At 41.8% G+C, this 22,985-nt stretch overlaps 1 protein-coding gene across 4 annotated transcripts in view; it reads right to left on the bottom strand.

Moving 5' to 3' along the window:
* Positions 1-20,782, bottom strand: part of RBMS1 (RNA binding motif single stranded interacting protein 1) — a 209,330-nt gene extending 188,548 nt beyond the window's left edge. For 2 of the 4 annotated variants that reach the window (XR_013347439.1, XM_077829505.1), the window contains exon 1: positions 20,458-20,782. Coding sequence is in view for 3 of the 4 variants with exons in the window: in XM_077829505.1 (XP_077685631.1) it covers positions 20,458-20,532 (75 nt within the window). In the remaining variant the exon portion in view is untranslated. The remainder of the gene's footprint in view (positions 1-20,457) is intronic. The other 2 variants (XM_077829504.1, XM_077829506.1) reach the window with 2 other exon arrangements.
* Positions 20,783-22,985: the final 2,203 nt, after the last annotated feature.

The following is a 22,985-nucleotide window of genomic DNA, read 5'->3' on the forward strand; positions in this document are numbered from 1 at the left end:
GTAATTTTAATTATTAGTCATGAGATGCTAAGATGCTATCTTGTGGTGCACTCAGAAGTCCAAATCTTCAGCTGGACCTGCTATTCACTCCATAGGAGGGATAACCGAGCCTTTAAGCAAAAAAAAAAAAAAAAAAACCACGAGGAGTACTTGTGGCACTTTAGAGACTAACAAATTTATTTGGGCATAAGCTTTCGTGGACTAAAACCCACTTCATCGGATGCATGCAGTGGAAAATACAGTAGAAAGATATATATACACACAGAGAACATGAAAAATGGGTGTTGCCATACCAACTGTAACAAGATCAATCAATTAAGGTGGGCTATTATCAGCGGGGGGACAAAAACCTTTTGTAGTGATAATCAGGATGGCCCATTTCAAACAGTTGACAAAAAGATGTGAGTAACAGTAGGGGGGGAAAATTAGCATGGGGAAAATAGTTTTTACTTTGTGTAATGACCCATCCACTCCCAGTCTTTATTCAAGCCTAATTTAATGGTGTCCAGTTTCCAAATTAATTCCAATTCTGCAGTTTCTCATTGGAGTCTGTTTTTGAAGGTTTTTTGGTGGAGAATTGTGACTTTTAGGTCTGAAATTGAGTGACCAGGGAGGTTGAAGTGTTCTCCGACTGGTTTTTGAATGCTATAATTTGAATATTATAATTCTTGATGTCTGATTTGTGTCCATTTATTCTTTTGTGTAGAGACGCTTTGCTGCAAGGATAGGTTCCTGGGTTAGTGTTTTTGTTGTGTGGTGTATGGCTGCTGGTGAGTATTTGCTTCAGGTTGGGGGGCTGTCTGTAAGCGAGGACTGGCCTGTCTCCCAAGATCTGTGAGAGTGAGGGATCGTCCTTCAGGATAGGTTGTAGATCCTTGATGATGCACTGGAGAGGTTTAAGTTGGGGTCTGAAGGTGACAGCTAGTGGCATTCTATTACTTTCTTTGTTGGGCCTGTCCTGTAGTAGGTGACTTCTGGGTACTCTTCTGGCTCTGTCAATCTGTTTCTTCATTTCAGCAGGTGGGTACTGTAGTTGTAAGAATGCTTGATAGAGATCTTGTAGCTGTTTGTCTCTGTCTGAGGGGTTGGAGCAAATGCGGTTGTATTGTAGAGCTTGGCTGTAGACAATGGATCATGTGATATGGTCTGGATGAAAACTGGAGGCATGTAGGTAAGTATGGTGGTCAGTAGGTTTCCAGTATAGGGTGGTGTTTATGTGACCATAGCTTATTAGCACTACAGTGTCCAGGAAGTGGATCTCTTGTGTGGACTGGTCCAGGCTGAGGTTGATGGTGGGAAGGAAATTGTTGAACTCATGGTGGAATTCCTCAAGGGCTTCTTTTCCATGGGTCCAGATGATGATGATGTCATCAATGTAGCGCAAGTAGAGTAGGGGCATTAGGGGACGAGAGCTGAGGAAGCATTGTTCTAAGTCAGCCATAAAAATGTTGGCATACTGTGGGGCCATGCGGGTACCCATAGCAGTGCCGCTGACTTGAAGGTATACATTGTCCCCAAATGTGAAATAGTTGTGGGTGAGGACAAAGTCACAAAGTTCAGCCACCAGGTTTGCCCTGACATTATCGGGGATACTGTTCCTGACGGCTTGTAGTCCATCTTTGTGTGGAATGATGGTGTAGAGGACTTCTACATCCATAGTGGCCAGGAGATCTGGAAGATCACCAATGGATTGTAGTTTCCTCAGGAAGTCAGTGGTGTCTTGAAGACAGCTAGGAGTGCTGGTAGCGTAGGGCCTGAGGAGAGAGTGTACATAGCCAGACAATCCTGCTGTCAGGGTGCCAGTGCCTGAGATGAGGCATTCAGGATTTCCAGGTTTATAGATCTTGGGTAGCAGATAGAATACCCCGGTCGTGGTTCTAGGGGTGTGTCTGTGCAGATTTGTTCCTGTGCTTTTTCAGGGAGTTTGAGCAAATGGTGTAGTTTCTTTTGGTAACCCTCAGTGGGATCAGAGGGTAATGGCCTGTAGAATGTGGTATTAGAGAGCTGCCTAGCAGCCCCTCGTTCATATTCCGACCTATTCATGATGACGACAGCACCTCCTTTGTCAGCCATTTTTATTATGTCAGAGTTGTTCCTGAGGCTGTGGATGGCGTTGTGTTCTGCATGGCTGAGGTTATGGGGCAAGTGATGCTGCTTTTCCACAATTTCAGCCCGTGAACGTCAGCGGAAGCACTCTATGTAGAAGTCCAGTCTGTTGTTTCGACCTTCAGGAGGAGTCCACACAGAATCCTTCTTTTTGTAGTGTCGGTAGGAAGGTTTCTGTGGATTAGTGTGCTGTTCAGAGGTGTGTTGGAAATATTCCTTGAGTCAGAGGCATCAAAAGTAGGATTCCAGGTCACCGCAGAACTGTATCATGTCGTGGGGGTTGAGGGGCAGAAGGAGAGGCCCCAAGAGCCTTTAAGCTAAGCATTCAGCTCTTCTATCCACTCACTGGAGGAAACTGGGATATTGCTTCTACTCCAAGTAACAGGTCCACCCATCCAATTGATGGCTTTTTTTCCCTTCAAGCAAACTTCTTGTGAATTTCCTTGGCTATTGACACATAACCAGCATAACATGCTCTGGCACATGCCTGAATTCACATTGATTACAGACAGACAGACAAGTATTTTGCATTGGTACAAATAGGAGAGCGTGTAACTATAAATGATATAAACTTTCATGTAAGAAAGCACATATCTATGTGCACACAGTTTGAGGACATGAAAATATAAAGCTTAGGTCACTGATATTTTGGCTGATATGCTGCACATTTTGAATTGTAATACAATATTTAATATACATACTGTTCTAGAAATACACATGCTGTGATAGATGCTTGTTTCACTGCTCACCTGTTTACTCATTTGTGCCTGAGGAGGTATGTTAACAGTCTGACTGGTAGGTGGGTGTGTATTTTGTTTCGTTTTTGCTATATTAATTTTTTCTTTTATTTGGATTTGTACACATGCCCAGGGACATTGTGATAGTTTTGTATTTTCAAAAATTCACCTAGGTATGTGTTTAAAAGGGAGGAAGAGGGTGACTTTAAGAGTTTTTGGAAGCTTCATTTGTTCAGAAACTTTTTTTATAGCCTCTCCTCTTCCTTCCGTCAGGAAGTCCCTGACATTCACCCCATTCTCAGGCACTAGACACAAATGGAAAAATCCTGGCAATAAACTACAGGAAATGAATAGAAATAGCAACCTTCAATTCCAAGCAAGGAATTACCCAAGTCACACAACTCCATGGCATAGATAATTTCTCACAGCATAGCTGGAACAGCTCAGCCCTGAAGAAACTGCCAAAATAAACCCCCATATCCTCCCTCCAAAGCACCTTATCCACTCTGACAAAACTATCAGAACAACCCACACAGCAGTCCTGCCCACCAGCTAAACCAAACAGCCCAGACAAACCTCAACTCTTTTGGAAAAATCACCCCTTTCACTCTGACTGAACTTTATTAGAGATGAGAACATAAGCTCCTACAGAACACTGCTTCCAACCTCTCTGTATTGGAACTAGAACTCCCCTTGGCTGGCCTGGCAGCTAGAGGTATCTCCAGACAGATATCCTCTCCTTTATTCTGTACATTTTCTTTCTCCTTCCCTTTTCTGCCCTATTCTTTCCCCTTGTCTTTTTTTCCCTAGCAATTTTCCTCTTTCATATTTATTTTCCTCTTTTATTCATTTCCTTTCTCCCCTCACCCCTTTCCCATCTCAAAAGGCAACATAAGTCCGAGGTCTGGTCCACTCTTAGCTTTATGGGACCAGTTAATGAACCGCCCCGATGAACTGAATACCAAGGGAGCAGAGAAATGTGAGCTAGCAGGCTCATCCCTGAGCCTGCAGCCCTGTTAATGCAAGCTACTCCTGTAGCTAGATGCAAGAAGCCAGAGCGAGTAGGGATGGAAGGTGGCTTTCAAGAAGCTGCCTATGGTTTTACCTGCCACCAAAGGAGAACATGTGTAATGGAGGCTGGCCTAATCTTGTCATGCACCTTTTTGGAGCCTTCCCCCATTCCTTTCCTCTTCTCTCTTGCCCATGCTACTCTTAAAAATACTGATCACAAGCCTCACTTTAAAATCACAAAAGTTGTCAACACCATCATCCCCAGCAGCTACCGCAGCTTCTCACTCCCAGACACCCTTCAGCCACAGCTGTCCAGTTTTCGATAGCTTCATGTCCTACCTCTGCCATGTCACAAGAAATGTCACATATGGAGCTGCACACACACTGGCAGCTATGTACATGACAGAAATAATCAGGACAAGAGACACTATTTAGCACCTTTGATATCAGCAAGGCCCCATGTGCTCCACAGCAAGTTGCACCTACATTCTGATTTAAAATCCCTGGATTGGCATAAACAGTCATCTGGTGCAGCCTGGAAATTCTGCAGCAACCTTATGTAAATTAAAAATGGAAGTTTTAATAAAATACATCTGAAATGTATTTTGATACTAAATTAAATTTATTTTGAAAAACCGAAAGCTTAGATTCTAGCACAGTATTCTACAGAACGGGGTGGATTCTGTGGCTAAGGAATTACAAAATAAATGGGATATTGGATACTAGTCTCAATAGAAAGACCAAGATTCTAATGAACTTGGAAAATGACCTATTTTTTCAACCAAGAGGTATCCCTCTAGATTAGAGACTGAGCACATGGGTGAGGCGGTGTAGAAAAAGTTACCATGTGTCTGACCATGTTACCCACGAAGGACTTCACAGATCACAATCCAGCATCTTTTATAAATAACAAATTCACAAGCACACCATAACAGATCATTCATTTAAATGAGATGGCCATAATTCAGGGCGATGGCACACAAAGAACTCACATTGTTTGCTCAAAAGAACTAATGACCACATGTAGTAGTGAGTGTAAAAACTGTAAATGTAACATTATTGTTGATCATTTAAAGTCAAAATTAGGAAATCCAAAGTTATGGCTCTAGCCCCCGTCAGCTGTTTTGCTTGTGCATGTATATAATTTTGTACAACTTGACCAAACTTTTCTAACAAATTCACCTTTGGTGCAAGAACAAGAATGGGAAATGTCTGCCTAAAGAGGTGGTTTTTCTAGTTTTATAAGTGCCTGAAAACAAACTCAATGAAATTGCTGTCTCAACCATAATTTATTTACTGTAAAACAGTAGTGTTGTGCCAGCAGAAGAAACTCACATTTTAAACAGTTTGCCCCAGATATTGGCCCAAAGAGGATAAGGAATGGAGTCTGAAATCATTAGTAAAATTCCATCTGCATATTTGTAGACTGTATACGCTAGAAAAGGGAATCCCTTTTATGTCTTTATTCTGCACACCATGCCAAGAGTTCACAGTGATGAAACACAGAAGGAAGAAAGGCAACAAACCTTCAGATCCTCTCTCTTCAAAACAATGATACTGATATTAGACTTACCTTGTACAAGGCATATTAGAGTCTCTGATCCTGTTAACAGAGATGTCCCCCAACAAATGCTCCCATGCAATCAATTTTTTCCCTCTAATCTTCTGCATTTATCAAAAGCCTTTTTGTCATTAATCAGTACTGCTACCAAGTGGAAAGCAGAAGGTCACAGACATTATTCATGAAATTCAAAGTTTATGTCATATGCCCCTTCCTAAATGCTTTTTCTTAGAAACAGAATGTTTTAGCCAGTGCTTTTTCAAATGAGTCACTAATAGCCTTGTTTTAACTCTACAGCTGCTGATAATTTGAAGTACTAACCTCCTCCACTACCACCCTGATTGAAATAAAATATCAATATTACAGTATGCTGAAAATGGAAAATTAGATGTGACATTTTGCTGCAAGGCCTCCAAAAGTCCCATTCTCATTCATTTGATTTATTTCTTTGTAGGTCATGTTTGATGGCTTTAGAGCTGAAATATTGTATCTATTTTTTAAAATCTCACAGCATGTATTAAGGCAGCTTGTTCCATTTCCCTCAACATCCTTCAGTCACAAATATTGAAACAATAACTCTACTGTGGCTGGAATGGTTTGTACCATTTGATGCTCAGATACCTAAACAAAGAACTTAAAATGTTTAATAGCATGCGGTGGGCTAAATACTGCTCTTAGTTACATACGCACAACTTCACTCAATAGATGCCGGCAACCTAAAAGCTATATTCTGCCCTCTTTCAGGGTCAGATCATGCCTCCTCATTCTCATGGATGTGGGAAGCCCTAATCCCAGCCAAGTAAACCCCATGGTTCTGTCAGACAGGAGATTCTCACCAGAGAGGCAGCAGTGTGCAACAGGCCAGGAGTAGAGAGGGAAAGTGGCCAGTGGGGCCATAACTGTGAGAATCGAAAACACCTCACATGCAACTCAACAAAATATTCTACACTAAGGAAAAGAAGGAGCTAAGGATGCTATTACAGCCCATGGGTTGTTATAGAAATTGGGCTGGTGCTGCACAGCCTGAGGTACAGGGGAATTCTGTTCTCAACCCCCATGGAAATCCCAACAGCAAAGGCCATTTACTCTGGCTCGGCACAGATTCCACACCATTGTGATCATCTAGTCTGACCTCCCTTAAAACACAGGCCCTAGAACTCCCCCAAAATAATTCCTAGAGCACAGCTTTTAGAAAAACATCCAATCTTGACTTAAAAATTGACAGTAATGGAGAATCCACCATGACACTGGGTAAATTGTTCAAACGGTTAATTATGCTCACATTTTAAAATATACACCTTATTTCCAGTCCAAATTTGTTTAGCTTAAATTTCCAGTAATTGGATCATGTTATACCTTTGTCTGCTAGATTGAAGAACCCATTATCAAATATTTGTTTCCCATGTAGGTACTTACAGACTGTAATCACCACCCCTTTCTCTTTGTTAAGCTAAACAAATTGAGCTCTTTAAATCTATCACTTTAAGACATCTTTCTGAAATTGTAATCATTCTTGTCTTGGCTCTTCTCTGAACTCTCTCCAATTTATCAACATCCTTCCTCAATTGTGGACACCAGAACTAAGCACAATATTCTAGCAGCGGTCACACCAGAGCCAAATACAGAAGTAAAATAACCACTCTACTCCTACTCAATATTTCCCTGTTTAGGCATCCAAGATTCACATTAGCCCTTTTAGCCACAGTGTCCCACTGGGAACTCATTTTCAGTAGATTATCCACTACAACCTCCAAATCTTTTTCAGAGGACCAGGTTTTTGCATTCAGTTCACTCAAGTCTCATTGACATCAATAGGATTTGTGTATGAGGAAAGAGTGCAAAATATGGCTGTATGTTCCTACCCTAGGTATAATGCTTTTGATATGTTTGTAACTGATTCTGTATTTCTCCCTTTCTTTCTGAAGTAGGCCTTGAAGTTGCACTGATTTCACTTAAACCAGTTTATAAGCCAAATTTTGTTATACCAATGCAAAACCCTGTATGGACACTTATTTCACTTTAAGAGTGGCTTATTTCAATTTATCTTAACCCTGTTCCTAATCAGCATAAGATAATGTGATATTAGCCAAGTTTATATCCATTTAAGAGTGTCCACACAGCTTGTTGCACCAGTTTAATTAACTCCATTATAAATCACACTTTTAGTTAAACTGCTGCAACTTTGCATGTAGACAAATGTAGCCTTTTTCATGTAGTCTTACAGATAGATAGACTATGCTGTAGCAGAATGTAGGGTGGTGGATGAATTTGAACAGATTTTTATTTTTGTCATATGCTCAGGCCTGGCCAAAAATTATTTTCAAAAGACTACTTTACATGCAATATAGCATAATAATTTCACTAAAAATAGATTAAAGGGCCATGTTAAAACTAAACAGTAACCTTTGGTAACTAATCATGTCACCATTAATACAGGTATAATGGCCAGACAAGTCCATAAGAAGAAATATAGAAAAGAGTATTTCACCAGTTTATATCCAATTAACCTAAAATTATATTTCTGTCTGTTACCTGCTCGTGAATTTGTTTAGCCTCTATTAAAACAGAAACCACAGTGTTCTTGATACCATATTGATTTCAAACTCTTCTGAACGCAGGCCTCTGTCACTGCATCTCAGTCAGGCGGATTCCTGTTGTATCCAAACTTAATTGAGCTGGGATTGTCTACCACGAAGGTTCTCAGATCAGGGGGCACCTCCAACTGATGACTATTCCTGTCCTGGCCCTAGACACCAGCCCCTAACCCCACTTCCCCATCAGAGAAAACAGGACTTAAAGTTGGTTTCATTTTCACAATCTTGCAAAAAGTACAAAGGCCTCTATACTGATGCTCTCAAGGGGACCCATATTACCTCAGCCCATTCCTATGCTGCTCACCAGGTTTCCTGGGCCTCTAACAGTTGTTTATTATGATTTTAGTCTTCAGGATTAAGAAAGCCATCTTACTTCATGGTTGTATCTGTTCTCCAACTTCAGGAACCATGCTTCCATACTATTTTCTCTATTCGCATTTCAAACCTCCCGTAGAGAAAAGGGTACCATGAAACCTAACTAGACTGGCACATCTATTTCATGTATTTCTCATATGGAAGCATCCTTCACTAGATGGGGAGAAAGAGGCTGGCTCCAACTCCTCAATAACAAGGGAAATAGAGGCCAACCCCTTAAACAAAGAGTCATGTTAGTCTGTTTGTTCTTTCATTTTTTACCACATGCAGGGCACTTTATTTACACTCAAATTCATCATCAAAAGATGTTTGTGAGATTATTCCAAAAACACTGAATTGGGGACACATATCTTTCAGTAGAAAATGGTACTGTACAGACATCAATCTTAAACTCTGAACCATGGAGCTAATTTTCTCATGTTCCCATGACTGAACAGCTAAGAATACCCTGTGTCTTACACTGACAGTGCCTTACCAGGTATAAAATCCTTTATCCCCCAATGATTTTCAGAGAATAATCCCTTCTATTCCAACTCCAGGCAGAATGTACCCTAATCTTGTAAAATTAGATTGTGTAACCATGGATGTATAACATGATTCTATATAATTCCACAGTACTTACCTGGCTAAAATAATACATGATAGCATGCAACACACAGGGCCAAATTGTGCATTCTCTGCTCACACACACAGTCACACTGAAGTCAAAGGTAAGTGCCCACCAGTGTGCATAAGGATTGTACAGTCAGGCTCAGTATTTAAATATTGTTCCAAAAATAAAAATAAAAAAAATTAAATTCTTGAGCTTTAAAACATTTTCAAAGCAATTTTATCAGATGGGGTATAGTTCCTCTTACTGAGCTTAGTGACATGTAGTTGCTATCATGTCAGACTTATGAAAAAATAAAAACCCACTGGCCCAGGAAAAGGAGTTTTTAATTGCAGAAGACGGGCAGCAAAGATGGTGGTCTCCTATCATAAGCAGAGTCAGTGGCTTCACCACAGAATCTGGATTTGTGGATATCTAAAAGCCCAGACACTATTCACAAATGACTGGGTAATTTAAAAGAATCAATGGAAGTTGTCAAGATTACAGCTGAGGGATTTTCTGAACATTTTGCTGGAGTGGAGCAGAGAACTAACATTCTAAAATGTATAGTTTCACTCCACACATTATTGGTCTAATAAGAGATTGTTTGCTATACACTGGTGAAATGAAACAGAAATTCTAGATTAGGTTTTGAAAAATTACCAGTTTTCCAAGAGGAATTTATTCTCCAATCTTCCTATTTTGGGGGGGAAAATGGTTAATTCTGTTGTTACAACTGCTCTACTGATTTCATCCAGGAGACTCTCAAAGGTAGGTGGAGACAGACAGAGCCCTAAATTATAACCATACCATATGTTGTGCTGATATAATGATGATTCCTGTTGATCATATATTATTCTGTAATATGATTTACAAACCTGCTACAACAATTAGTACATTATTCCAAAATTCTACCATACATCTACACCCTGGTTATTAAAAGGAAAGACACACTTTGTTTCTGCTAAGAGGGTATTTGGGAAAATGTGCATCAAATCATAGTTTTCTATCCCATCCACATTTGTGGAGGTAGAGAGTCTTACATCTTCATGACTGTGAAAGCAGCAAAGAATGTTGTTTCTGCTAAAAATCAGAAGAGAGAGGAGCAGATATGGATTTGACACGATTTGATTAGTTAGATATAAAGTCTAAGACTGCCACTAATCCATTTTTACAGTTCTTATGGAAATATGATTTAACATAATACTATTATAAAGTCAAGTCAATATTGTAGTAATTCTTATGCTCTGTGCCATGGCAAGCTTGAAAACTATGAAAACCCTGTTTATTATGTAAACCCTTTGAAAAAACTGTATTTCCTTTTCTCTCTTTAAGTATGCTTAAGTTCCCAGTAGTTTTGAGAAACAATTTAAGGGCCTGATCCTGAGATGTGCTAACCACTTGCTGGACCAGCACCAAAAATATAAATATAAATTACATTTGAAAAATTGTTATTGACCTTTCCTATTGTAGAAGGCAAAGAGCAGGGCATGAAATTCCACTTTGGGTAAGTAGGGATCTTTCCCGAGTGATAACCATCAACTTCTGCTGAATTTAAGCTTTCCTTAAAATAAATACATATATAAAAGAGTTTCTAGGCCTTGTGGGTGTTATGATAACCAATGCAGTGCTGTCTTCCTGAATCTGCAGAGACAAGTCTGGCTGCCATCACTGCTAGAGAAGTTAGGATGTCTCAGCTCCCGCTGCTGCAGTTAGGGTGACTGACAGGGTTACCCACCATTGTCATTAGGAGTAGGATGCTGCCACACCCATACTCAGACAGTGCCACCTCTGAAGCAGGAGAATCAACAGGGGCCCAACCACTGTGCAAGTATTGTGCAGCAAGGGAGATTTAGGATGGACATTAGGAAAAACTTCCTAACTGTCAGAGTAGTTAAGCAGTGGAACAAATTACCTAGGGAGGTTGTAGAATCTCCATTACTGGAGGTTTTTAAGCATAGGTTACACAAACACCTATCAGGGATGGGCTATATCAGAGGTGGGCAACCCGCTTCCCATAGCTCCCATGGGCTGAGAACGGCAAACCATGGCCACTGGGAGCTGCGGCAGCCGTGCCTGTGGACAGTCAGTGTAAACAAACTGTCTCAGGGCCCGCCAGAGGATTACCCTGACGGGCCGCATGTGGCCCATGGGCCACAGATTGCTCACCACTGGTCTAGATAATACTTAGTCCTTCCCCAATGCAGAGGACTGGACTAGATGACCTACTGCAGTCTATCCCAATCCTACATTTCTATGATTCTATGTGTGATGAGCCCCATTCACCCTACCAGCAGCCTCTATATATGTGGGTCTCCTACAACCTCAGCAAAGGAATCTGCAGACTTGTGTGGACGGAGAGGACACAAAATGATTTATTATGTAAAAGGGGCTGCTAAGAATTAATTTATTTTGTGGAGGTTTGATGGTAGAGATCAGCCAAGGATTAAATGATTTAGTGGAGGGGCAGCCTTAATTAATTTACTTGATGTAGATGTGGTGGGGCTGGCATTAATTAGTGGCACAAAATTCAGCCAGCAGGAGATTAAGGTCTTTGGAACCAACCAGCAGAGACCACACAACTGTGAGATGGGGCAGAACGGGCATGACTGGAGCCAGAAGCCTGGCTCCGGAGGGGTTAAGGCTAGGGGCACAAGTGTCTTTGAGCTTGGTGAATAGGCTGAGCCTTGGTGAGCAGGCATTGGGTAAATTTTTCAAAGCTTTGCAAAAGGGTATATCTGCTTCTCATTGCTGCTTAATGGCGCATCCTTCCCATAAGACTGGTAGCACCAAATCGTGGTCCCATTTAAGTCTATTGCAAAGCTGATTCACATAGAGGGACCAACATTTGGTTTGTAGTTGTTAAATTAGTCCTATAAACAGCATCAAATCTAGCTTATGCCTGGGGTGACCCAGACCTTCATTTTCATACATACTGGAAAGAAGTCGCTCAATTTATCATTACACTTCTGCACTAGCCTCACAGCTTTATTCCAACTCCTTGTTAATAGTCAGCTACCAAAACAAGCCATAAAGCTAATAGGAGATTTAACTGGGACAAGAGTAGAGGTTGCCTTCTCTAAATGTTTTGGTTTGAAAAACCAAATACAAATCTATCCTTATACTTTCTTTAACAAACTGATATATGAGGGGGGAGCGGTTCAAGAACAGGGTCATTTTTCATGTGGAGGGAAGCCTGAACCTGCAGACCTCGGCCTGGGAAGCTGGGAAAAAGAGAGTGCCACCTCTGCAGAATGTTTCTTTTGCTCCCTGCATAAGTCTCTGGGAGGACTCCAGATTTGGAGGAGGTAGCTTAGCTGTCATGGCTCTGCTGGATTCTTCCCCCTCCAAACACAGATGGAGTCTGTAGTAACTTAGACTTCTTCCCCTTCCATAATTTGGAACCTCCTTGAAGGGATTCTTTGGGCAGCTATATTTGTGGGAGTTGAAAAAAGCACAGCCCTTGCCAGAGCATGCTGTCCAAAAGCCAATGCAGCCAACAGGACCAGGAAGAGTGCAGAAGTAATGTGCCTGCCTGAGATGCCCCTGGCTTCCAGGGGATTCTTCGTTCAAGAGAAATCCAGGGGTTAAAGAAAGGAATGTCCAAGCTTCTCCCATGAGAAACAGTGGGAGAAAGTTTTATCTTCTGTGGAAGAATGGCATGAAAATTTCACAAGTTAAAACTCATGGTATTTCTACTCCTCTCTGTTGATTATTCCTGTGTAGAGTATTAAAAATGAAAATAAGTTTTAAAATGCTGATATACACAGTGTGACAGAGGACTATCAAATCTTACAAACTACTCTGGCTACAGACAGCTAATTCTTTAGATTCTTGTAATATTTAACTTGCCAGAACAAATTTTGTATGTAGAGATATTACACATAATCATAGTACATATAGAATAAGCCTGACTAATTAACTAGAATTAGGAATAATTCATTGTAGTGAGATGTGGTGAATACATTAATGGGCACAAAACAAAAGTTAAAGTTATCTGAACTTAAACTTTTTAGAGAATAATGGGATTCAGTTTTGATTAAAACCCTGACCGTGGTCATATATCACCACAACTTTGAAAAACCTCTTCATTTACCTTTAAGTGTCTCCATTGCATAGTTAAGGAATAAGATCACAAGCCATTTACAAACTTTTTAGCAGTTCTTATGGCAGAGGTGAAAGTGGGACGGTACGGTGTACCGGTAAGAAGTGGTCGCCAGTACCGGCTCGTACACAGCTGACGTTAAAGCGCTGCCCCTGCAGCACTTTAACATCGCTGCCCCTTTTGCTCCCCTCTCCAGGGTCAATGAAGGGAAGAAGGGGCAGAGGGGGAGGACAAAAAGGCAGCTGCCCAGGAGCCTGGCAATTTAGAGGCGGCAGTGTGGAAGGGCTGGCTGGGGGAAGCTGACCCCCAACCCCACCAGGCCCCTGTACCGGTAAGTCTTATCTTACTTTCACCCCTGTCTTATGGTGCATTTAAAAGGATGACAGACTTACGTGGCATATAGAGCTCTCTGGATAAAGTAGCGAAGATGTTTGTACTAGCAAGATACCATGCTGCATTGGACACTTCTACAGCAGTGTGTTGCTTAGTTTGACACATAAAATGCTATAGTGAGGACTGTCCTTTGTCACTTCATAAGACAATTTCATATATGCTTTAACAGCAATGTAAACATTCATTTCAATAAATTCTCTATTCGCTCTTTCATCACCATTGTAGGCTTGTGTAAAATTTCAATTTCCCCTTTTAAGTTTGGCTATCTGCCTGTAAAAAAAAGTTATTTTACCTAATGAAATGTATCTGCTTTCTGCATCAATTTACAGTCTTTGCTACTACCTCTAAAGTTAGAGTAATACTTCGTAGGTATAAAACCTGCACCATCAAGTTCTATAAATATTAGTTCCTTTCATAGTTGCTACATTAAATTTTGCTGATATCAAATTACACAGTTGAAGCATGCTACAAAATACTACAACAAAACTTCATTCGGAGATACAAGCTTTCATTTCTGAAAGGTTGTATCTTAGTACTGTACCGTTTAGGAAATATGATTCTATAATAATATAAATGGTGTTCATTAATTACTGTAAAGTGTTTGGCAACTAAACAGACCACCACAAAATTATTGTCTAAATTAAAAATAAAGATTAATAAAATCTTTAAAGAAATATTGTCAAACAGCATGAAGAAATTATCATCATCATGCACAGACAATATATTTTATATAAACAAATCACCACTATAAAACGGAAACCAGTCAACAGAATTAGAATGTAAGGAAAGCTGTCTATCTGCTTATGATATTCAGTTGGTAGACCATCCTTTGAGATTTTCCTGAATCCCACTTCATATTCAACAAAGGGAAAACAAAGCATGAATGTATTTTTAAAAACTATGTACTATATATATATATTTATTGTAAAACCAGTATCCATGAAAATTCTCACTTGAGTAAGGTAAGCAGGATTTGTCCCATTGCTGTGATATGTACTGACATAAGAAAACATTATGGATGGTCTCTGTACAGCACCTATCACAATAGGGCTTTGATTCTGACTGAAGCCTATGGGCACTACCACAATACAGACACTCACTGAATTTTTTTTTTATTTGAAAGTTGAGAATCTCTTTCTTAGAAACCTAAGAGTTACATAATAAAGTTTATTATAAAAATGAATTGAAATGTGAAAAACAAAGAGTCTCATTTATTGCAACACACACAGGGATATATAGAAACCCCAAACTTCAAAGAGTTGATGTTCTCTACAATGATGCTTCAAAAATTGCATCTCTGAGGTACCACACATAATGTGATACAAGAATTGTCAAAATAAATACACATTTATTACACGTACAAAAGACTAAGTAGACATGTCAAATCATATAACTCATTGGCTTGTATGTATACTGCTGCTCCTAAGAGGACACCGAGTGTTGTTCAATTTCTATTTTGAACAATTTCAAACTTTTTTAAAATAGCCATAAATATTTATTTTACATGCTAAAGCCAGGACACTCTCTTTCATTGTTTATTCTACACATTTTTTGGAGTCCCTGGCCTCAATAATCTATTTTACTGTGTTCAGCATCTGGATCTGGAGGGGTCATTGAATCACAGCAAACTATTTCCCTTCTCCCTATTTCAGCAGAGTATACTGCTGAAATAATTTGAATATTTCATTAATAGGGCCATGAATATGTTAGTAAAAATATACAGTGGATCATTTTAATTGCATAATGTATTTTTGAGGCAAAGTCCTTTACAATATGAACATTTGATCTTACGGGTCCACTAAATTTTTTTTGCAATTTTTAATTAATACTTTTTGACCTTTTCTGTGGAAAGATTAGTCTTCAAAACTGTCCCAGCCATCTCCTACTATACATTTGCAGCTCATCTCTTAATCAGTGTCTATTATTATTCAGATCAGGACAAAAGGTGAAGCAAAAACGCTCTGGTTTAGGAGAGTATATTCCTTTAACCAGAGTAATATCTCACCCTCATGCTACATCTTTAGCAAACGCTGTTCAGCACAGTTGCAACCGTTGTTAAATGAAGACCACAGACATTTTACTTCAATTACTAGAGAATGTAAACATATTAGGTGACATAGTCTATTTCTGATCTAAACAATAGTGCAACTGAATTTTATGAATTAAAGTAATTTTTCTATACTTTCAGACAAGATTTATGAAGAGAAACTGGCTTACATCATCTGAATTATGCATACTTTAATATTGAGGCATACAGTTATCTGCCTTTTTATTTGTTGTAAGGAACCACAATTTTCTTTTTTTAACTCAGGACATCTCGAGCACAGGAAATTTGGATTTAATCACCAAATCTGTGATTTCGTGTATGTGGGTCAAATGGATGTGGGTTCTACTCAGCTGAAAAAAATACATGAGGAGTAATGTGATTTCAGTCTGAGTAATTTTATAGCAAAGACTGCAAGATATGTTTTGAAGATGTCATTGATGGCAACACAAATCAATATTAAAAACTTTATACAGGAAGCACACTTTTAGAAGATGGGCCTTAAAACTATTTCATAGGATCATGGATTTCTAGAATCATAAACGACACCCTAATTGCGAGTGCAAGCTATTATCTTTCTTCAGTTTCCCTCTTCGTTTGTTTTTTGTTTTTGGCCTGTAAATAATTGAAGTGGCATTGCATTATCTATATTAAATGTTATGTACTTTGTTTCGAACTTACTAATGGCACATACAAATCACGAAGGTGAATGTTCCAGTATACAAGTGTTTTTTTCACCTGAGAGTATTTATTTATTATTCATCCAACTCAGTGTTGAATGATACAGCAGGCTTCCCTTTAGACACTCTATGCTACATTATTTTTAAAAGATACATTAAACATACATGGCATCTAAAAAGTAGTTCATTGATTATTCCACAGTATTTCTTTAAACTACAATACTATTTACACAAAGTAGTCTTCACTTCAATATCTTTGAAAATGTGGATTACACATTTAAGAGAAAATTAGTAATTCAATATCATTTAAATGGCTTTCACCATAATATTCCTATCAGTTTTGGTCTACAATGAAATGCATTTCAATGCCTTATCATTGTTGACTTTTAAATTCTCTCATGATTGTCTAACTTTATTTTTCAGCCAAATACTATAATTCATGTTTTACTTTAAAACAGGGGGTATAACAAACGACATTTTATCAAGTTCACAATTTAAGAGATTATTGTTCTGCAAGTGCCACAAATCCAGATATATTTTCGTTAGCAAGAAAAGCCTGATTATAACCTGCACAAGAAAGTTCACACACTGTATCAAGGTTTCAGAGTAACAGCCGTGTTAGTCTGTATTCGCAAAAAGAAAAGGAGTACTTGTGGCACCTTAGAGACTAACCAATTTATTTGAGCATAAGCTTTCGTGAGCTACAGCTCACTTCATCGGATGCATACCATGGAAAGTGTAGATGATCTTTTTATATACACACAAAGCATGAAAAAATACCTCCTCCCACCCCACTCTCCTGCTGGTAATAGCTTATCTAAAGAGATCACTCTCCTTACAATGTGTATGATAATCAAGGTGGGCCATTTCCAGCACAAATCCAGGGTTTAACAAGAATGTGGGGGGGGGGGGGGGGGAACAAGGGGAAATAGGCTACCTTGCATAATGACTAAGCCACTCTCAGTCTCTATTCAAGCCTAAGTTAATTGTATCCAATTCGCAGATGAATTCCAATTCAGCAGTTTCTCGCTGGAGTCTGGATTTGAAGTTTTTTTTGTTGTAAAATAGCGACTTTCATGTCTGTAATCGCGTGACCTGAGAGATTGAAGTGTTCTCTGACTGGTTTATGAATGTTATAATTCTTGACATCTAATTTGTGTCCATTTACTCTTCTACGTAGAGACTGTCCAGTTTGACCAATGTACATGGCAGAGGGGCATTGCTGGCACATGATGGCATATATCACATTGGTGGATGTGCAGGTGAACGAGCCTCTGATAGGGTGGCTGATGTTATTAGGCCCTGTGATGGTGTCCCCTGAATAGATATGTGGGCACAGTTGGCAACGGGCTTTGTTGCAAGGATAGGTTCCTGGGTTAGTGGTTCTGTTGTGTGGTATGTGGTTGCTGGTGAGTATTTGCTTCAGGTTGGGGGGCTGTCTGTAGGCAAGGACTGGCCTGTCTCCCAAGATTTGTGAGAGTGTTAAGTCATCCTTCAGGATAGGTTGTAGATCCTTAATAATGCGTTGGAGGGGTTTTAGTTGGGGGCTGAAGGTGACGGCTAGTGGCGTTCTGTTATTTTCTTTGTTAGGCCTGTCCTGTAGTAGGTGATTTCTGGGAACCCTTCTGGCTCTATCAATCTGTTTGTTCACTTCCGCAGGTGGGTACTGTAGTTGTAAAAATGCTTGATAGAGATCTTGTAGGTGTCTGTCTCTGTCTGAGGGGTTGGAGCAAATGCGGTTGTATCGCAGAGCTTGGCTGTAGACGATGGATCGTGTGGTGTAATCAGGGTGAAAGCTGACCGTGATTCCAACAATTTCCATCCCACCATCAACCTCAGCCTGGTCCAGTCCACACAAGAGATCCACTTCCTGGACACTACAGTGCTAACAAACACTGGTCACATAAACACCGGAAACCTACTGACCGCTACTCCTACCTACATGCCTCCAGCTTTCACCCTGACCACACCACACGATCCATCGTCTACAGCCAAGCTCTATGATACAACCACATTTGCTCCAACCCCCCCAGACAGAGACAAACACATACAAGATCTCTATCAAGCATTCTTACAACTACAATACCCACCTGTGGAAGTGAACAAACAGATTGATAGAGCCAGAAGAGTTCCCAGAAGTCACCTACTACAGGACAGGCCCAACAAAGAAAATAACAGAACGCCACTAGCCGTCACCTTCAGCCCCCAACTAAAACCCCTCCAACGCATTATTAAGGATCTACAACCTATCCTGAAGGATGACCCAACACCCTCACAAATCTTGGGAGACAGGCCAGTCCTTGCCTACAGACAGCCCCCCAACCTGAAGCAAATACTCACCAACAACCACATACCACACAACAGAACCACTAACCCAGGAACCTATCCTTGCAACAAAGCCCGTTGCCAACTGTGCCCACATATCTATTCAGGGGACACCATCACAGGGCCTAATAACATTAGCCACCCTATCAGAGGCTCGTTCACCTGCACATCCACCAATGTGATATATGCCATCATGTGCCAGCAATGCCATCATGTGCCAGCAATGCCCCTCTGCCATGTACATTGGTCAAACTGGACAGTCTCTACGTAAAAGAGTAAATGGACACAAATCAGATGTCAAGAATTATAACATTTATAAACCAGTCGGAGAACACTTCAATCTCTCTGGTCACGCGATTACAGACATGAAAGTCGCTATTTTACAACAAAAAAACTTCAAATCCAGACTCCAGTGAGAAACTGCTGAATTGGAATTCATTTGCAAACTGGATACAATTAACTTAGGCTTGAATAGAGACTGAGAGTGGCTTAGTCATTATGCAAGGTAGTCTATTTCCCCTGGTTTTTTCCTACCTCCCCCCCACCCCCCCACGTTCTTGTTAAACCCTGGATTTGTGCTGGAAATGGCCCACCTTGATTATCATACACAATGTAAGGAGAGTGGTCAGTTTAGATAAGCTATTACCAGCAGGAGAGTGGGGTGGGAGGAGGTATTTTTTCATGCTTTGTGTGTATATAATAAGATCTTCTAAACTTTCCACAGTATGCATCCGATGAAGTGAGCTGTAGCTCAAGAAGCTTATGCTCAAATAAATTGGTTAGTCTCTAAGGTGCCACAAGTACTCCTTTTCTTTTTACACTGTATCCAGACATGACCTGTTGTGATTTGTGAGGAGTGACACTGGTGGTTGAAGAGGCTTATGCTAAATGTCCCAGACAGCTGATGCAACCACCTCTGCATTTGCCAATTTGCAGCATGATGCTTCTAGAGCAGTGGGACTGTCGGCCCTTACAGACTCCAAAAAAGGGCGGAGAGAGACTTCAACTCCACCCAATTAACAAAAAGCAACTAAACAACCGTTTATCTGCAATCAGCAGCTAACTGGGCACAACACTAACGGCAGAAGTTTGATTTTGACACTTTCTTTAAATTCAGTTCAGCAATTGTGAAAAATGATTTTTGAAGGTGTAACCAACAGACAACGAGAACCAATGTGTGGGTGAAACCAGCCTAGCGGTTATTTTACACTTAAACACACGATTTAAAAACAAAACCGAAATAAACATCTCCAGCTGAGATCTAGCAGCTGAGCTGAAAACACCCTCCCTCCCAGTTGAAAGTTACAAAGCAGCTACAATAGAGAGCAGCAGCAGCCTGGGCGCTTAGCGTTAAACTTCGGCTCGGTTTTTTGCTTAAAATGAACGTGTAACAGCGGACCGAGGCGACACTAAATCCTAGGAGATGCCCAATAAAGCCCCACGGGGGCACAGAAATGCCCTTCGCAGCCCTGATCTCTGTTTAACGGCGGGGAGGGGGGTTGTTGAGGACACGGCTCAGAAGGAGGAGACACGCCACGGCCCCCTGGGAGCGGGAGGATGGGGCGGGGGGAACACCGAGGAGAGGGATGGCCGAGCAGCGAAGGCAAGGGGTGGGGGAGCAGCGGAGGGAAAGGCAGAGCTGGACGGAGGAGGGCGAGGCGGCAGAGGAGGAGAAGGCAGCTGTGCCGCCTGCAGCGAGCCCAGCCCCCGCTCCCCCTCACCCGGGCTGGAGGGACAGGAGCAGCGGCGGCAGAGGCAGGAAGGGGCTGCCGGCTCTTTCCTGTCTGAGTCTGCGTGTGTAACCCGATCCCCTCCCCCGCCGCAGCCCCCTCCCGGCCTCGGGCGATAGTGAACGACGTTCAGCAAGTACCGCTGCAGCCCAGCCCGGCCGCCCAGCCCCGCCCCGCCCCGCGCCCGGCAGGCCGGCGGTACCGTACCTTAGCCTGCAGATACTGGGGGTAGTAGTAGGTGGTGTACTGGGGGTACATCTGCTGTTTCCACACTTTGCCCATGAAGCTGGAAATGTCGCCTGCCGTGCAGGGGCGGGGGGCACTTTAGGGGGCTCCAAATGCCTCTCTCCTGCCTCTTCCTTTCTGGCGGCGGCGGCGGCGGCTGCTTCTCCTCCTCAGCGGAGCCCAAACCTTCCTCCTCCCAGCAGCAGCAGGGAGAGACCGCAGCGCGCCCCCCCCCCCCCCTCCGGCTCGCGCTCTCCTCCCCCCACAAGTTTCCTCAAGTCCCTGCCCAGCCACAGCCCGGCAGCAGCGCCAGCCCGGTTCCGACGGCCCCGCGCGCTGGGAAGCGATCAATACAAGTGTGAACTGCAGCCGCGGCAGCGCTCGGTGCCAGGCAGCTGGGGGAGGGGGGCCAGGGGCGGTGCTTAGGCCCAGCTGGGCTCGAGGTGTGGGCTGGAGTTGAACCACTCAGGACTCACTGGCAGTAGGGAGCCGGGCAAGGATGCTCGCTCCCGGGCTCAGGCTGCAGCATGGTTGCAGCCGACAAGTGATCTAGGATCAGAGCAAGAGCGGTTCTGACCCTGGAAAACTCATTCGCCATTAACGCTCCTGGGTAGGAAGGACTCCATATTCCCGCTCTGCCCAAGGGGGACTGCAACACGCACGCTGTGCATGACCTTGCTGGCTGGATTCTGCTTTATCATCTCCTTTGAGCCTTGTGATAGCTGGCACGAATGCAGTGCACAAGCCTCAGTGCAGAAGTGGATGTCGTTCAGAAAAAACTAGCATAGGTTTAACATTCACTTGCAGGGGGTACATATTCCTAGCTAGAAATTTCTCAGGACCCCAGTACATCACTTACAGATTTGCCTAAAGTGTAGATTAACTGGTGGGCCTCATCCTCAAGTGTAATCAAATGCGGGGGCGGGGGAGGTGTGACATCCATTCTAACGGTTGGTGGCTACAGTTCTGTATATTTTCCTTTAGACTATAAGCATGGTTATTTGTTTTTGTTTTCTTAAAAAGACTTTCCCAAACTTAGTTTAGAGAAAGTTTTCAGTCATGGCTAATGATGCAAAGGAAAACAGGTTACAATGTAATAAAAAACATTTTCTTCTGATTGGATTTGCTCCTGATGAGTATATATCCTCCTCTTACCTAATGCTGCATTTTCCAACATGCACTTAATGAATTCTCAGAGAGTCTAAACAGATGCCACTTCTTGTCAGGCTGTGAAAATTATGGTTTGTGTCCCAGGAGCGCTAGATTATTAATTAAATATATTTGCAAGCTCCATGAAAGCTGCTCTGCTTATTAGGGTTAACCTAGCTAAAAATGTGGGGGGGGGGAGGGGAAGGGAAAGATGTGGTATAAAAGCTTAGTATTCACAAGTATCCCTGCATAAAGTGTAAAGGCAGCTTTTGAGCAGCCCTGCATCCTGCAACCATCAAATCTTGTTACTAGCCCAGGTATGGATAGGTGACTGCAGATATTCACCCAATCCTAGAGAAGAGATTTAGGTTTCTGCTCTGAGGTTTGCAGGATAATGATGCTGCAAATTAGTGGATCTGTCACTAAAAGCCAGGTCTATTTGCAAGTTTGGTCATGGGAGGAAATTCTTACTATACTTATGGACCACACTGATTCAAAGACAAGTAGAGGCTATAGTAAGGAGGCTCTGCATCCAGGGGGTGAAACAGGAGTTCCTTGGGTTTTGGGCTAGAAATGCCTGGAACCCCAAAGGGAATGGGGCTGAACACAGGAAGTTTGTACCTGAACTGGTGACCTTCCTGGGGGAAAAACAAAGGTCATGGACAGAGAGAAGTCTGGCAAAAGGGAACTATCAGGTGGCTGAGAAGGGCCAATGCCATAATAATCCCATGCTCCAGGGTAGCACAAGTAGTAGGTCAGACAGTTGAAAAAGCCAAGTCAGCACAGGACAGAAGCAGCTTCCTTCTGGAAAAGATGCAGTTCAAAGACTCTGAGTTTATGCTGTGGAATCTGGACTGTGCAGTGGATGAGGTGAGGAGGCTGTAATGAATAAGGGTCACACAAGAATGTGTGGTCACCTGTAGGTACGGGTGGGGTTTCAGAAACAGTTGACAAGTATGTGGCCATGGCCAAAATACTTGATGCGACTCACCAACTTGGTAATTATACATCAGAGGTTTCCAAAACTGTGGTTCAAGGATCTCTAGTAGTCAGCAGAGAGAGCTCAAAGATCACAGAGTGTTGATTCTCCTGGTTTCCTATTGAGAGAGGCAGATTAGGATGTGGGGGAAGAGAGGGAAAAGAAAAGCAACAGTAGACAGTGTGAATAACTTTTTTTTTTTTAAGAAAGGGATAAAACTCTTATTGCACTAAAGACAATTAGAAATACACAATTGTTTCCCTGGTATTCCTTTCTACCTAAGCAACTGTTGTAGTTGCCACAAGAATGTTAGCAGTCTATAATGTGGAGGCTCATGAATGGGAAGTGTCCAGAAGACAAAATCTCTTAACTGTGATCCACA

The sequence above is a fragment of the Eretmochelys imbricata genome, chromosome 11 (genome assembly GCF_965152235.1).
Source record: "Eretmochelys imbricata isolate rEreImb1 chromosome 11, rEreImb1.hap1, whole genome shotgun sequence".
Lineage (NCBI taxonomy): Eukaryota > Metazoa > Chordata > Testudines > Cheloniidae > Eretmochelys > Eretmochelys imbricata.